This window comes from Acanthopagrus latus, chromosome 18 (genome assembly GCF_904848185.1).
Source record: "Acanthopagrus latus isolate v.2019 chromosome 18, fAcaLat1.1, whole genome shotgun sequence".
NCBI classification, from domain to species: Eukaryota; Metazoa; Chordata; class Actinopteri; order Spariformes; family Sparidae; genus Acanthopagrus; species Acanthopagrus latus.
In genome coordinates, this window is record NC_051056.1 from 16,462,994 (window position 1) to 16,476,958 (window position 13,965).

Here is a 13,965-nt window from a genome sequence, read left to right on the forward strand (position 1 = left end):
AACACTGATGCATTCAGTTTAGCTCTCAAACCCCTTGAGAGCTACTTGCTCAACTGATTACAGCTTAAATAGTACAATGGTGTCATGAACTTCTTTGTGCTGCCGGCTGTTTTAAATCAAACAAGAGGAACATAATACTTCAACAAAGTCAGTGTTCCATTTTAGTAGGTGTTCTTTTGCGGGCCATGCATTATGCTCAGTGAGAAATCTCATTAGGGGGACGTGTCAGTCAAATATGACAATTTCTCACTTAAAGCATTTTCATTTTACCAGCAGTAGCAGATTACTTTGGCCAGTCTGTGGCAGACTGCCAACACAAATAAAATGGCTGTGTTCACACTTCTTAAGCACTTCTTCCTTGTGCAGAGAAAAGCCGACAGGCTTTGACAGAGCTGCTCCTGCAGCCCGGAGTTATCATTTTCTGTGAGAAAATATTGAGCCTTACTGTAGGCGTTCTTAACATACAACTCGGGATTGTGCAACAGCAGATGGAACTTTTACCGTGTGTCAGAAATGTCTAACTGCATGTTGTGCACTGTGCTGCATTGTCTCCCTCTCCCACGCCCTCGCAGGACTCACTCGCTCTGGCTTCTGTTCCGCCAAAGTACTCCTTTGCCCCCAGCACGACAATTAACAAGATGGCGAGGCCATTTACAGCAGCTGGTGGTAGCGCCAACTCAGGACCTGTTATCAAACCTGTGGCCTACTCACCTAAGCTTAACACTCCACGCTCACAGGGCCGCGCCAGCATGCAGCAGCCACAGAATGGGTAGGTGGATAAATAAACACCATTATGTTTGGAAGCACAATGTGACTAATGTGGTTTTAGTGGTGATTTTATTGTCTCATTATTCTCAATTTTGGGTTTTCAGACTGTTTTGTGTGTTCACTTTAATTTACTTTGGTATGAAACCAAAATAACGTCTCAGATTTTAGTTGAAACATCCCAGAAACAGTGAACAAATGTATCGTGACTCACTGCTGAGATCATCTTATTACTCCATGGCCTATTGATAATTTCACTGAAATGATGACAAACATGGTGAGTTTTGTATAAACATGTTCTATTGCTGCTCACACAACAGTAATAAGCTGCGATCATAGATTGTCTCATGACCCTGACCATCAAGTCATTTACTGGTGAAAGGAGGAGGTTGTCAGCCTTCCAAACAGTCCCAAGTGAACTACTCTTTGTGAACATGGCGGGGTACATTTGGCTGACAACTGAAGCTGGCCTTCTCCAGCTGAAAGACTTCTACAGTGGAATTTATTAGATGATTAAAACGGCTTTAGAGAGATTAGTGAAGGATCTGTCAATAATCAGTCACAGTTTTATGGCCTTCTCTGGTTTTGCTGTTTCGGTCTCTGTAGAAGTTGGGATTTAATTGTGCAAATCTGTATTTTCTTTCCCGTCCTACTTAGTTAGTTCCCCTCATCCTCACCATGTGTGTGTGTGTCTGCAATTGAAATAGAAGAGTTTCTAAAAAATACGATTTTCAAATTCAGACATGCACAACATTTAACATACAAGCTTTGAAGAGTGAATTATTTGGGTCAAAACCTTTTTTTTTAAGGCTGAATTGCTATTTCCACAGATGGTTATTGACAGCTAATTATTACATGTTCCATCTCCAGGCAGTTGAATGCTTTTTAACATCCATGTAAAATACTGTGGAGCTTAGTCTGCACCAAACTTCGGACTGAATTGTACTTTCCAGCTTTTAGCAGCTTTGTTGCTCATCACTGTCTCTATAAAACATCAGGACATTAGTCAAACATCGACCCAGTAATTACATCTCTGGATAATTTAATTTGGGAGTGATGTCACTAGAAACATTTGGGAATTTTATTTTTAAACATGATTCTCCTTTTACCACACAGTGGAAATTACAGGGGCCATACAGCCAGCTATCTGTCACATCAGATGCTGGAGGGTCTTGATCATGGTGCATTTTTTTTTTTCAAACTGTTTTTTTTTTGACCAGCAAAATTTATGGATGAAGTATTTATTTCATGGGCCACAAGTTAAAAGAGATGGAACCGTTCTGAAATTTTGAGCTTTAAGAACATTTTTTATCTGTTGTGTTAATCTTCAGTTTCCTCTTGAGAACTTAACTATGTTTAGCTTCTGATCTTTTGGTTGTAAACTGTTGAACGAAAAAAAAAAAGTACAACTTGGTTTCAAAGCTGCTATAATCTTAAATGAATGCTCCCCTGATGAACCTTTTGCTGCTATAATTACAGTAAATAAGTCTCTACGATTCTCCAGTTGTATTTTACTGCTCAGGTTTCAGATTTTACAAGGATTCCAGGAACGGATCAGAATTGCATTTTTAAATGATCCTGGAAGCGGCAGTGTGGCATGGAGTGGCCTTCCAGCTGAGGCCAGTCTGGTTCCTGTAATTTGGGTCATGGTAGTGGCCCGATTGCAGCCATTGGCGAGCTGTGGCCTGTTGCTGTATTTAGCCTCGCTCATAAATTGCTCTGCGTTCTCACTCAGCCTTTTACTGGCCTGGTGCTGGATTATTTAAGCAGCCTTACTCTAGGGGAGGGCGCGCATGGTTGTGAAGTTTCTCTGCAGATGGCCGGAACACATTTCTCAGGACATTTTTGAGAAGACTGGAGCCCGGTAATAACTGTCAGCCCGCTTTTGATGAACACATTGTTGGATTTCTACAGACAGAAAACAGCATATGTCTAATGTGTCGAGGCCTGTCGTGTTGAAACAGGTTTTGTGGTGGTTGCTGTTTGCACAGTTCTGACTCTGACATCATCGTGTGTCACTGCTGTGGCATTTATAGTTGTTTTTCGAGGTATCGGCGCACGCGATAAATTACACTAACTACGAAGGAAAATTAGTCAGTGGTTATTTTGTTTTGTGTTTTTGGCAAAGGCCTCGGCCATTTACATAAATCTGAAAGCATTTATGCTCACGGATGAAAGGAGCCTTGGGCAAAAGGGTTTGTGCCAAGTGGACTGAGTCATTTTGGGTCAGTGTAACAATGGATGATGTGACAAACAGTGCCGTCTCTCTCTCACGGAGCCTGGCAGCGATGACGGCATGTCTCGTGTCACTTCTTGCATGTTTTCTGCATCCTGCACTGTTGTTCACAACCTGTCATATATTGACATGTTATGTTTTTTTCTTTGTTTAACTCAGAGTTAAACTCTGACCTCCTTCCCTCATGTTCTGTCTTTCCCTCTCTTCTTTTAACGCTGCAGATGGAAACTCTTGACAAGTTAGTATATTTCTTTGTTTTCATTCATAGTCCAGAACAAAATATCTGCTCTCGTCATTCACACTCAGTACTTTATGTCCTTTATTACAGTGGTTTCCAACATTTGTAACTGTTTTTACAGCTTGTGAACAATTGCTTTTCTACCAATTAACTTAAAAATGTCAAATAATTTATAAAATAGTTTAAGTAATGAATAAATGTTCTGCTTTCTATCCTGTTAACCATCTCGTGACCCTCTGGTTGATCTTGCCTCCTCTGATCTATTACAACCCATTCAACCATGTCTTAGTAATTCCGGAGTTAATCTGAACCATTTATCGTCTCATTCTTTATACTGGGCAATTTTCAGTTACAATCAGGACATCATAACGTCGAAAAGCTTTTCACTCATCAAAATCTCTCAGTATTTATTGATCTCTTCTCTGTCTTTGATCTGTAAATTTCATACAAACTGTCTTCATTTTGTGCTTTGGTCTGTTCTTCAGGGGTGAAGCAACTTACTATGATGATATATACCAACACGCCAAGTAAGGGGCAGCTGCATGCAGGCTGGTTTGTCATCTTAGTTTAACGTGACAGCAGAGAGGAGCTGAGGCTCATGGGTAGATTCAGAGATTGCGTGTGCAAAACAAAGATGCCAGTTTATTGTTACCATTCATCTTTCATTCTCTAGTTGATTTTTAATAAATGCATGCCTCAATAACAACATATTGCCTGAAGTGAAAAACATTGTCTTGTGCTGCTGCTTCTTGAGCTGTTGATCAAATTAGAAGCTTTAATATGCAGTAAAATGTTTCCAGGTACTCTGGCCTGACAGCTTCCCTGCCATTGGCTCTAATGACTGTTATAAATACAATCTCTAATGCAGTAATGTCCATTTACGAGAGTCTTCAGTGTACCCATGAGAAATCTTAGTAATGGGTATCCATTAGCCGGCTTACTGCATGACCATGCTGCAGAGCGTAAAGCGTTGCATGATCTGTTCAGGATGTCCTCTATTTTCAAGGTCACCTGAGTAGCTGGGTTGGTGTGAGTGGGTAGTCCCTGGGTGGGGTTGTGTTAACCTTCGCCTGCCGTGTGCTGCTGGGTGTGTGTGCAGGCACGGCCTCAGGGTGGAGAACCTGCCCTGCTTTATCCCCAACGACCGCAGCAAGAAGAGGCTGATCCAGGACACTGAGGACTGGCAGCCCCGCACCGGCACCACCCAGTCCCGCTCCTTCCGCATCCTGGCCCAGCTCACAGGCACCGACTTCAGTAAGTCGGGGACCAGGCATGGCAGGCTCGGTGCAGTCAGACAGCAGAGCAGACAGTGATGGGTTGGTGGGTTAGACAAGTGTAGGTGAAGGCCCTGCGAGTGAGCGGTTGATCTGATGTGATGTGATTGTGGCAGAGTGAGTGACACAGGAAAGCTGGATGATAGAGGTGTCCATTTTTGAGCTTCAGCTGGCAGGTGGCTGCTGTCTTCATTGACACCTATTTTGTCTCCACTGTAACTAGTCTGACTGAACATCCATAAGTTATTTATTACAACAGAGCACCATTTATTGAAATATATACTGTTTCTTTTTGTGTTTGGGCTGGTATTTGATCAGCCGACTGTCTGTAAGAACAGTAGATGTGTGTGAGAAAGGCGTGCTGATGTGTGTCTCTCCTGGATCTCTCAGTGCAGGACCCAGACGATGAAACCATGAAGAGGTCCAGGTAAAAACCTGAGTGTCATTGATTTGATCATGTGAACCTCACAAGTCACAAGTGGTTGTGTTTGGGCACGTGTGTGGAAGCTTTGGCGATTTAAAATTTTTATATACAATATTTTTTTTATATACAACAATTTTTTTCGCTGCTTTTAACACTAACATGCGTGATGTGATCTAAGCATCCTTTTGTACCATGAGACCAGGAACCTGCATCATGGTGTGGTTTTCTATTTGAGGAGCAGTTTAATATCAGGGAAATGCACTTTTTGTTTTCTGTCTTGCAGTGAGGTAGATGTCTCGGCTTATAAACTAGCAGCTGGTTAGCTTAGCTTAGCATTAAGAATGGATACAGTTGGCCTCACAGTGTCCAAAAGAAACAGATTTCGACTGTCGAAACCTGACTATTTCTCAGCCGCGTGCATTACTTTTTCATTTCACGTCATTCCTGTGAGGTTGCCAGGCAACCAGCGAAGAAGTGTTAATTTTACTCTCTGGATTTTGTATGGTAAAGTAATCGAGATATGTCTTCTTAGATAGTTAATAAAGCTTTAGGTGTGCTGTTAGGTGGATTGTTAATGCTAAGCTAACTAGCTGATGGCTGCAACTTCATATTTAACAAGACTGCGAATCAATTTTCTCATCTAATTCTTGGGAAGAAAGTTTATATCCTCCCGAACTTTTTCCTTCAAGTTCAGTTTTAATATTTACCATCATACCCTATCACATCCTTTTCTGTCTTTACTGTTTCACCTATTTTTTTTCTCTCCTACTTTTTCACCTTCCTGTGCTCTTCACCTCACTTTATTCTTTCTCTCGCTTTCTTTTTTTTTTGCTATTTACTCTCTGCTCTGCAATCTCTTTCCTTCCCCTCTATCTGTGTTTCACATCTCCTCTGCTTGCCGTCAGGGAAAAGTTCCTCACTGAGATTCAGAGTCCCCGCTATGCCCGTCTGAGGGATTGGCACCACGACAGGTCTGCTCGCGCCCTCAATATCAAATCCTGAGCGACATCCTGAGACGCCACGGGACGCAGAGCCCAGCCAGAGCCTGCTAGCGATAGCCACACCGCAACGACTACGTGACACAGACGACGAAAGATAGCTGACCGTCCAATGGCAGTCGACAAATTCACCTTTTTTTCGGATTGCAAGATGGGGTGAAAAAGAAGTTTGGGGAAAAAACAAACAAACAAACAAAAAAAAAAGAAAAGCAAACCAAAAATAGAAGAAACATAGCCTAGATGACAAAGCACAAAGTGGAACCTTGCATACTGAGCCTAAGTGTAAGATCTCCCTCTGAATCTCTGACTTGATGATTGTTGACAACAATGTGGACCACTGTGTGTGTAGCCCCGTTTTTCCATTTCACACTGCGTTACTAAGAGTAAACTGGTGGGGAGGTGGGAAGGGGGTCCTCCGCAGTGGGAAGCGCCTTTCTGTTCCTTCTTCTTCTTTGATTGTGAAGTTCAGACTCTCTTTTGATCTCTGTCTGCCTCTCTCTCTCTCTCTCTCTCTCTCTCTCTCTCTCTCTCTCTCTCTCTCTCTCTCTCTCCGCCCGTTTCCATTTACTGAGTTCTTCATCCTTTTTAGAGTTCTCATTTCTGATCCCCTCATCTCGTAGGCTTCTCCAACCATTAAGAAAGAAAGGGAAGATAAATCTGTACTCTTGTTTTTTTCTGCTGTCATCAAAAAAAAAAATATAAAACATCTGGAAAAAAAGCACCTTCCCGCTTCTCTGTCCTTTTTTCTCCTGTGTTTCTCGTCCTCTTGTTTGCTTGTCATTTACACTCAAAGGGCTCCACCGCCCGACGTCCAACTCTTATTTATCCCACTTCTCATTCTTTTAGCTGAGTTTAAACAATTTCTTTCTAGTCGCTCAGTGCGCCGATCACGAGCAGTGATGTAGAAGCAGGGGTTCCCTCCGCATTTCCGCAGCTCTGAATTAATGGGGGCCCTCCTCAAAGATCAGGGTTCAAGTTTACTTTTATTGCCTCGGAGAGAGAATTGTTGTGCAGTCAGCCGTGGAAACAACAAATGGGAACGCACACATGAAGTAGTACACACAGTCATAAAGTGCAGAAGTACACGGCGAAGAAATGCAGCCTGTAGTTTGTCGCACTCGCCTGAAATAAAAATATCCAAGAGTATTTAAAACCTCATAAAAAAAGACCAACATTATCATATTTAGAGTTCAGCTGAGTAATTGCTGCAGTTCAGTGGCCTCTACAGAGTAAAGATCTAAAAGCAAGTTGTACACAAGACTTAGAAAAATGAATGTGATCTAATGATTATGCACAGCATATTATCCAGAATTAGCATAAAAGGAAATAATGTTTCTGGGAAAAGACAACCAGAGAATATTAAAAAAAAAAAAAAAAAAAAAATGTCCATGGGCAAGGCACACAATATGCTTTTGCTAGGTGACGTTTTGTAGTCCACAAAACATTTCAGGAGCAAAAACAGTGTTGTAACAATCTTCTAAACAACTGATAATGACAGGGACTTGTATTAAAACATAACGAAACAATCAATTAAACAGACAAACCATCATCCAAGTCACTGGAAGTTCCACAAATCTTAAATTGCTTCCCCAACCCTCACGGTAGCCGCTGAGATAAAGTGTTCGTGCGCATCCTGTCTAAAGTGGGTGTATGAGCTCTGATCTCAGGGCTTCTGGAGGCTTACATCACACTGGATGAACTGTAGGGAGCCATTTGTAAAAAAAAATGTTTTAAATGTAGTTGTTTTCTTCAGTTTCAAACCAAGTCCTCTTTCTACTTTAGTTGTTGAGGTGAATGCTCGGAGGTGTTTTGTGGGCAACAAAACTTCACCCTGCTCTCCATCAGTATCGGGAGCGTAGATGGTGAACTGTTCCTTTTAAGGTGCCCAGGAGAGAAATATTGGATAATTGTCGGTTGCAAAGTGATATTAACTGAAAGTCTGTGATAGAAAAATGTGAATGAGAAGAGGTCTGAGAAGAGTGTCTGCTGTGCATTGTTTGAAGCCATACTGCATTCGAATGCAGCAGGAAGCTAGCCTGTTGTTGCAGTTTAAAAAAAAATAACTAGGCTATGCTTTTATCACTGGTAATATTCTCAGTCACCATATAATTGGGCAACTAAATTCACAACTGTTGAAACGGTGACTGTATAAAGTGACTCAAACTAAACTAGACCAAACTGGGTGAAGTCAGCTTCTCCACACACTCGATGTCAGCCATCCAGCTCATGTGGGGAAATGTAAGCAGATAACAACAACAACAGTACTTGGTAATCTAAAAATGTGTTAAAGCTTATATAAAAGGCATGAAATGTTTCTTTAACATGTAGGAAATAAGTAAACAAGTGCTGCAGCTATACTTTAATCGCAAAACTGTAGTTTTCTTGACATGAGTGGCTTCTATAATTAGGAAGGTTTAGGGATGACAGAAGGTGCAAAAAAAAAAAAAATCAGCAGTGCCTCTCTCTGCCCTCTCCGAGGTGTGCCACCATTGTTTGACATTTTGTCAGTTGTTGCACTCAGTTTTTTGCAGAGCTGGAACACTTTCACCCCCTCGCTGTGGAGGGTGACATATGTCACTGGCTTCTTGCTCCTTGTAAAATCAAAACCTGCTATTTTTTTTATTTTATTTTTTTTTCTGCCGGATGTTGAGCTGCCAACAGACTCATCCCTGTTTGCTTAGGTCGATGCCTCCCAGAGGAGAGGAAGCCTAAAAAATAACAAAACAAGGTGTATAGAGTAGAACAGGAAATGTCAAGGAAATGTTCCATGGGGTGCTGCTCTGCAGCATGTCCAAAACTCTACATCGAAGGCAGAAAAACCCCCTCCTGTCTGCACAGTCTGTCTGTGATGCAGGAATTGTGCACCTGCATCACACTGAGCTGCTCACTGAGCAGATGGGGGAGGAGGACGTTGAAAGCAGTGAAAATGTCAAGAAAACATGATCCAGGCTGCTCCAGCTGGGAATAAGCCGCTGTAGAGGATGTACTGCAATTTGCACCCGCAACCTTCACCAGAGTGAGCTGCAACAGCAGCCAAACAGACACCTCAAAGTTGTGGGAGAAGTCGGTGCCACTGGCCTGGTGTCGTGTAGGGCAGCAGGATGCATTTCTGGGTTGTTTTTTTTTTAGGTGAGATCTCAGACGGCAGCCTGACCAGCGTGGGGCCGAGGGCAGCTGACCGAGGGTCTGCGTGTCAGACATGGTGAAACGGGTTTGTTCTGTCCTTTGTTTGACCCGGCCGCCAGCCTCTCCTCCTTTCACTCTGTTTTGACATCATTTCTTTCCAAAAACTCTCCTGGTATAGAGGGGGGAGGGGGAACCTTACCTTCTTTTAATTTAGAAAGATTTAACTTCCTCTCTGTTACCACCCCTGGAAGCCATCTTTGTGCTATTGCAGGGGGATTTAATGTCCTTTATTATTCAGAGTATGCTGAAAAATAGACTGCTTTTCTTCTTCTCCTTCTTGCTCGATAGCTCCCAGCATAACTCAGTTTCCGCTGCCTCTCTAACTTCTTGTGTTTTGGTTGTTTGGCTACATAGGGAGTTTAATTGATAGGCAGACTTCACCTGATGCAGGTGATGCTGCAGAACAAGGTTGTTTGCAGGGTAATTTATTTCACGTTTTCCCTCCTTTTTCTTGGCAAATGTGAAACTATTTCATCATCTTTCATTAGCGTATTGTAGATGCCACAGTTGATGATGTAAACATGATAGATGCCTCAGGCGGTGGTATATTTCTTTTTTTTTCTCCAAAGATGAGACGTCTCCAGAGCTCGTCTCCTTGGCTCAGAAGTTGTTTTTCCGTTTCAGTCATGGTTTGAAGATTTTCTGAATATAGTGACGCTCGCTGCGGGTAACAGAACTTTGAAATGTAGAAACAACTCTTTATTTCAACACTTCTGCACATGCAGGCTGGGAGCTAAACTCCTCTGCATCCAAATCTGACAGCGTAACATGTTTTGAGTTTCTCATTCTCGAACTTTTTTTCCTGTGAGCGATGTCTATCAGTCTGAGATGTTCAGGTCTCTTATTGCTCCCAGAGGATCGGGAAGTGGCTCTGGAACCATTCTGATGTGGGGCTGCCAGAAAAGAAGTTTAAAACCTCTTGATGACTGATTAATCGTTGTTATTTTTCAAGCGTAGATGTCAAACACTCGCTGCTTTTCTTTGTCATTTATGACAGTAAATGAAGACTCTGAGTTTTGGACTGTTGGTTTGACAAAGGAGCAGTTTGAAGACTTCACTTTTAACTCTGGGAAATTGTGACGACCATTTTTCAGAATGATGATTTGTGAAAATAAATGGCAGATGAAGCAATAATGACAGTTGCTGTCGGTCGTAGCCCACATTTTTAACCAATCCTTCACCAATCGTTAGCACAACATGACTCGTAGTTTATGTACTTGCTTCAGACATTCTTCTTCCTGTTGCTTGGCGATTTCTTTTTTTTTTTTTTTTTTTTACTGTGGACAATTGAATGTCTTAACAAATCAATTTTAGATGGTTCAGATAACAAAGAAACCTCAGGGAAGGAATTCACTGTTGTTGATAACAATTACAGCTGTTACAAGACCCAGTTACCTCTTTAGTTCTGACACATTTCAAGGTTTCATGTAAAAGAAAACGTATATGACAAAAATCATGTGAAAACCAGAGCCATCATCTTTCGACTCAGTCTTGTCTGAGAGTGTTTTTGTCCCTCAAATCATTTCAAATTCTTTCAGAGTGTATTTTTCTATTTTCTTGAACATTCACCTGCATCTCTGACACTAAAGCGGCTTCTGTTCCACAACAGGTGAGAAACTCACGCTGCCTGATTAATATTAATGATGCTTGTGATCGTTCACACGGAGCGTAATGTGTGGCGCAACGTCGCGGAGACAACCGTGGCTGCTGATATCCACACAATGACGTTCACTAAGCAGTATCCATGGTTACAGATGTGCGTGTGTGTGTGTGTGTACCTTTTCTAATTAGTCATTTTCTCCCCACAGCCTTGAGCCAACTCCCTCACCTGCCAAGGCCCAGGCAGCAGATAAACCAGATGGTGAGTTTCTGCTCCTGCTGATGCGTAAAAAGAAGCCCAGCAGCATCCAGTCGAGGTTGTGCTAATAGATTCTTATTAAGTGTCAATACACGAGCAACAGCCGCAACAACGTGACACGCAAACCTGTCACAACTTACATCTGGTGGGAGCGTGTATATTACATAAAAGTGTCCCCCTACTGTTGTGAAATTATACAAAGTTGCAGCCAAGTTTTTCTAATGCTGCAATTCCAAAAAAAACAAATCACCCAGTATTTTTAATTTTTTTATTTTTTAAATTTTGGCCCAGAATCCAAGACCGCAGCTGCAGCAGCCGGCAGTTCAGGTGCTCCCAAGCGGCCGCCGTGGGTCACCGACCCCAATTTCGCTGACCGCTTTCGTCCAGACAAGACCAGCACCGTCGTGACCCAGCACCAGCAGCCGGTCCAGCCGACGCCTATGCAGAACCGCAGCTCCATTCTTCAGGCAGCGCAGCAGGCACCCGAGGACAGCGGGAGGACCCCTGTATGTGGCGCCTGCAACAAAATCATAAGGTCAGACGCCGCAGCCACAGCTGTAGTGACAGTTTAATTCATTTCAGTAGAGTGAAATCCTCCCAGTGTTTGTGCCTCTTTCAAAGTGCTGTGAGAAGAAGTGACACATCATTTAGGACATTTAATACTCACGATGACAGACTGAATGTCTGCAGTCAGCATAATTAACACAGTTTGGAGACGTCTTGTTATCAGCGGAGACGAGCATAATGCTGACTTTGAAATAATTTCAAATCTCATTTCACACATTTCAAAGATAACAGAGAGAACCGTAGTCGTCGTTCTGGTCACCACTGGGAGCGAGCAGAGGAGCCGTTCCTCAACAAGTGAGGGAGCAAAGTTTCAAGAACCAGGAAGCATCTGAAGTGTTTCAGAGCTCCAGAGCAGCTGTTTCTGTTGGAGCGGTTCTTGTTTTCCATGTCAGTGTGGAAAAATTATGTAGCAGGTTTTACTGATGTCTCTGATGGGCTGTTAAAGTGCACGTGTGTGTGTGTGTGTGTGTGTGTGTGTGTTTTTTTCCCAGGGGTCGGTACCTGGTGGCGCTGGGACGCTCTTGGCACCCCGAGGAGTTTACGTGCTCGCAGTGCAAGGCGGTCCTGGATGAGGGCGGCTTCTTCGAGGAGAGAGGGTCCGTCTACTGCACCAACTGCCACGACAACAGATACGCTCCAAACTGCAGCAAGTGCAAAAAGAAGATCACAGGGGTGAGAGCTCGCGGCTCGCCGCAAACACGGAAGTCCGTGTTTCTGGAACTCCGTGCTTTCTCTCCTTTTAAAACGCCGATGCCAACTCACCGGAAAATAAGAAAATGCTGCAATTCTTTTCTCTCCCTTCTACCAGGAAATCATGCACGCCCTGAAGATGACCTACCATGTTCAGTGTTTCAAGTGTGCAGCCTGCAAGACTCCCATCAGGAACCAAGCCTTTTACATGGAGGAGGGCGAACCCTACTGTGAGAAAGGTAAAACTATTGCCGCCAACGCAGATTCTCAAGATAAGCTTTCTTTTTTTTTTAACACTTTAAAATAATCAGAGAATGATTCTGAAGAAGTACAGCTTTTTATTGCCATTCCGTCAGGTTTTTGCACAATAATTAATAACCTTTTCTGAATGTTTGGTTTAGCCGGTCTTTCTCTCGTTCAATAACAACACGTCTCCTGCCACACATTATTCAGGCTTCATGAAAGAGATGGAGTCTCCATGGTGAAAAATCCTCAGCTGGAAACAAAGGGAAACATCATATTAATGTGGTTTCTAGGAGAAGAACTGAAGGAGGGTGCTCTCGGCTGGTGGGGGGGGGCATCCTCAGAAAAACCCTGCCTCAATAGAAACTGCAGCCCCTGAACCCGAGCTAAAGGCAGGCAGTATTTAAAGGTAACGCCCAAGCAGAAAAATATGAAACACTGGCAAAAGAAAAAAAGCATGCTGAAACTCCGCGGCGTGCAGATTGATTAGTTCCAGTGCCAAAAGAGAACATCTCAACCCATGTAAGACCCCCTGTAACTTTACACACAGATCAAGTCCGACTCGTTTATCGTAAATCTGCGCTGGGCTGCGCGAGTGGAGGGGGAGCTGACATCATGATCGAGCTTATGTGCTCAAAGATGTGAAATCTTCTTATTTGAAATGGATGCCGTAGCGAAGTACAGTGCGGTTCAGGGAACGCAACAGAAGCTGGCGGTGCAAAAAAAAACAACAACAGCAAAGCGCTGCCCCGGACACGGGTGATTCAGAGGTCTCGCTGAGTGCATTTTATGATAAAGTTGTTTCATATTGGGGAGAAATAGCTCACTGCGGGGCGTCGCCTCTCCAGTTTTTGTTTGAATCATTTTCTGATTTTTTTTTCCCCGTCAGGCTATTTGTAAAACATTGCATTGTTGTATTATTGCAGTGGGCTTTGGCACTTCATGAATCTCTTCCTGCGTACCCACAGTCAATCACCGAGTGTGATGTTTTCATCTGCTGTAATCTATTTAGCTCCAGTTTACTTCATACATTTCTCTATTGGATTTTATGAATGGTGTGTGCTCTTCTATTATGCTGTAAATGATTTAGCGGTGCGGCATGTTTCTCTCTTGCTGCTGAGGCTCCTGACGTGGATCGCTGCTTTATCAGAGGCGAAGCCACAACCTGAGCGCTCATACTCTGAATAATGCCTTTAGCTCTGATAAACATTGTGCTGCCTCAGCATCTTTCAGGGATTGTGCGCCTCTCACCCACTCACTCTGGAGAGGCAGCATTATAACCTGACACTTTCCCCCAGAGTGGCTGTGATGAAAGAGACTGGCAAATCCAGTTAAGTATCTGGAGCAATTTCCCCTCATCCTAATCCGCCCCTCACACTCTGGAAAGGCACTAATGTACAGTGGCCGGACAACGTAACGCAAACGGCAAAGGTATCAAATGCCGAGCGAGGAGAGGAGCCAACGTTTGGCTTGGAAACCGCTTCAT

General features: G+C 43.2%; 1 protein-coding gene across 4 annotated transcripts in view; it reads left to right on the forward strand.

Moving 5' to 3' along the window:
• The window catches only part of pdlim7 (PDZ and LIM domain 7), a 36,231-nt gene that overhangs the window by 18,947 nt on the left and 3,319 nt on the right, over positions 1 to 13,965 (forward strand). For 3 of the 4 annotated variants that reach the window (XM_037076281.1, XM_037076283.1, XM_037076284.1), the window contains exons 5-9: positions 573 to 769; positions 10,930 to 10,982; positions 11,265 to 11,514; positions 12,038 to 12,218; positions 12,355 to 12,475. In XM_037076281.1, coding sequence (XP_036932176.1) covers positions 573 to 769; positions 10,930 to 10,982; positions 11,265 to 11,514; positions 12,038 to 12,218; positions 12,355 to 12,475 — 802 coding nt within the window. The remainder of the gene's footprint in view (positions 1 to 572; positions 770 to 10,929; positions 10,983 to 11,264; positions 11,515 to 12,037; positions 12,219 to 12,354; positions 12,476 to 13,965) is intronic. The other variant, XM_037076282.1, reaches the window with a different exon arrangement.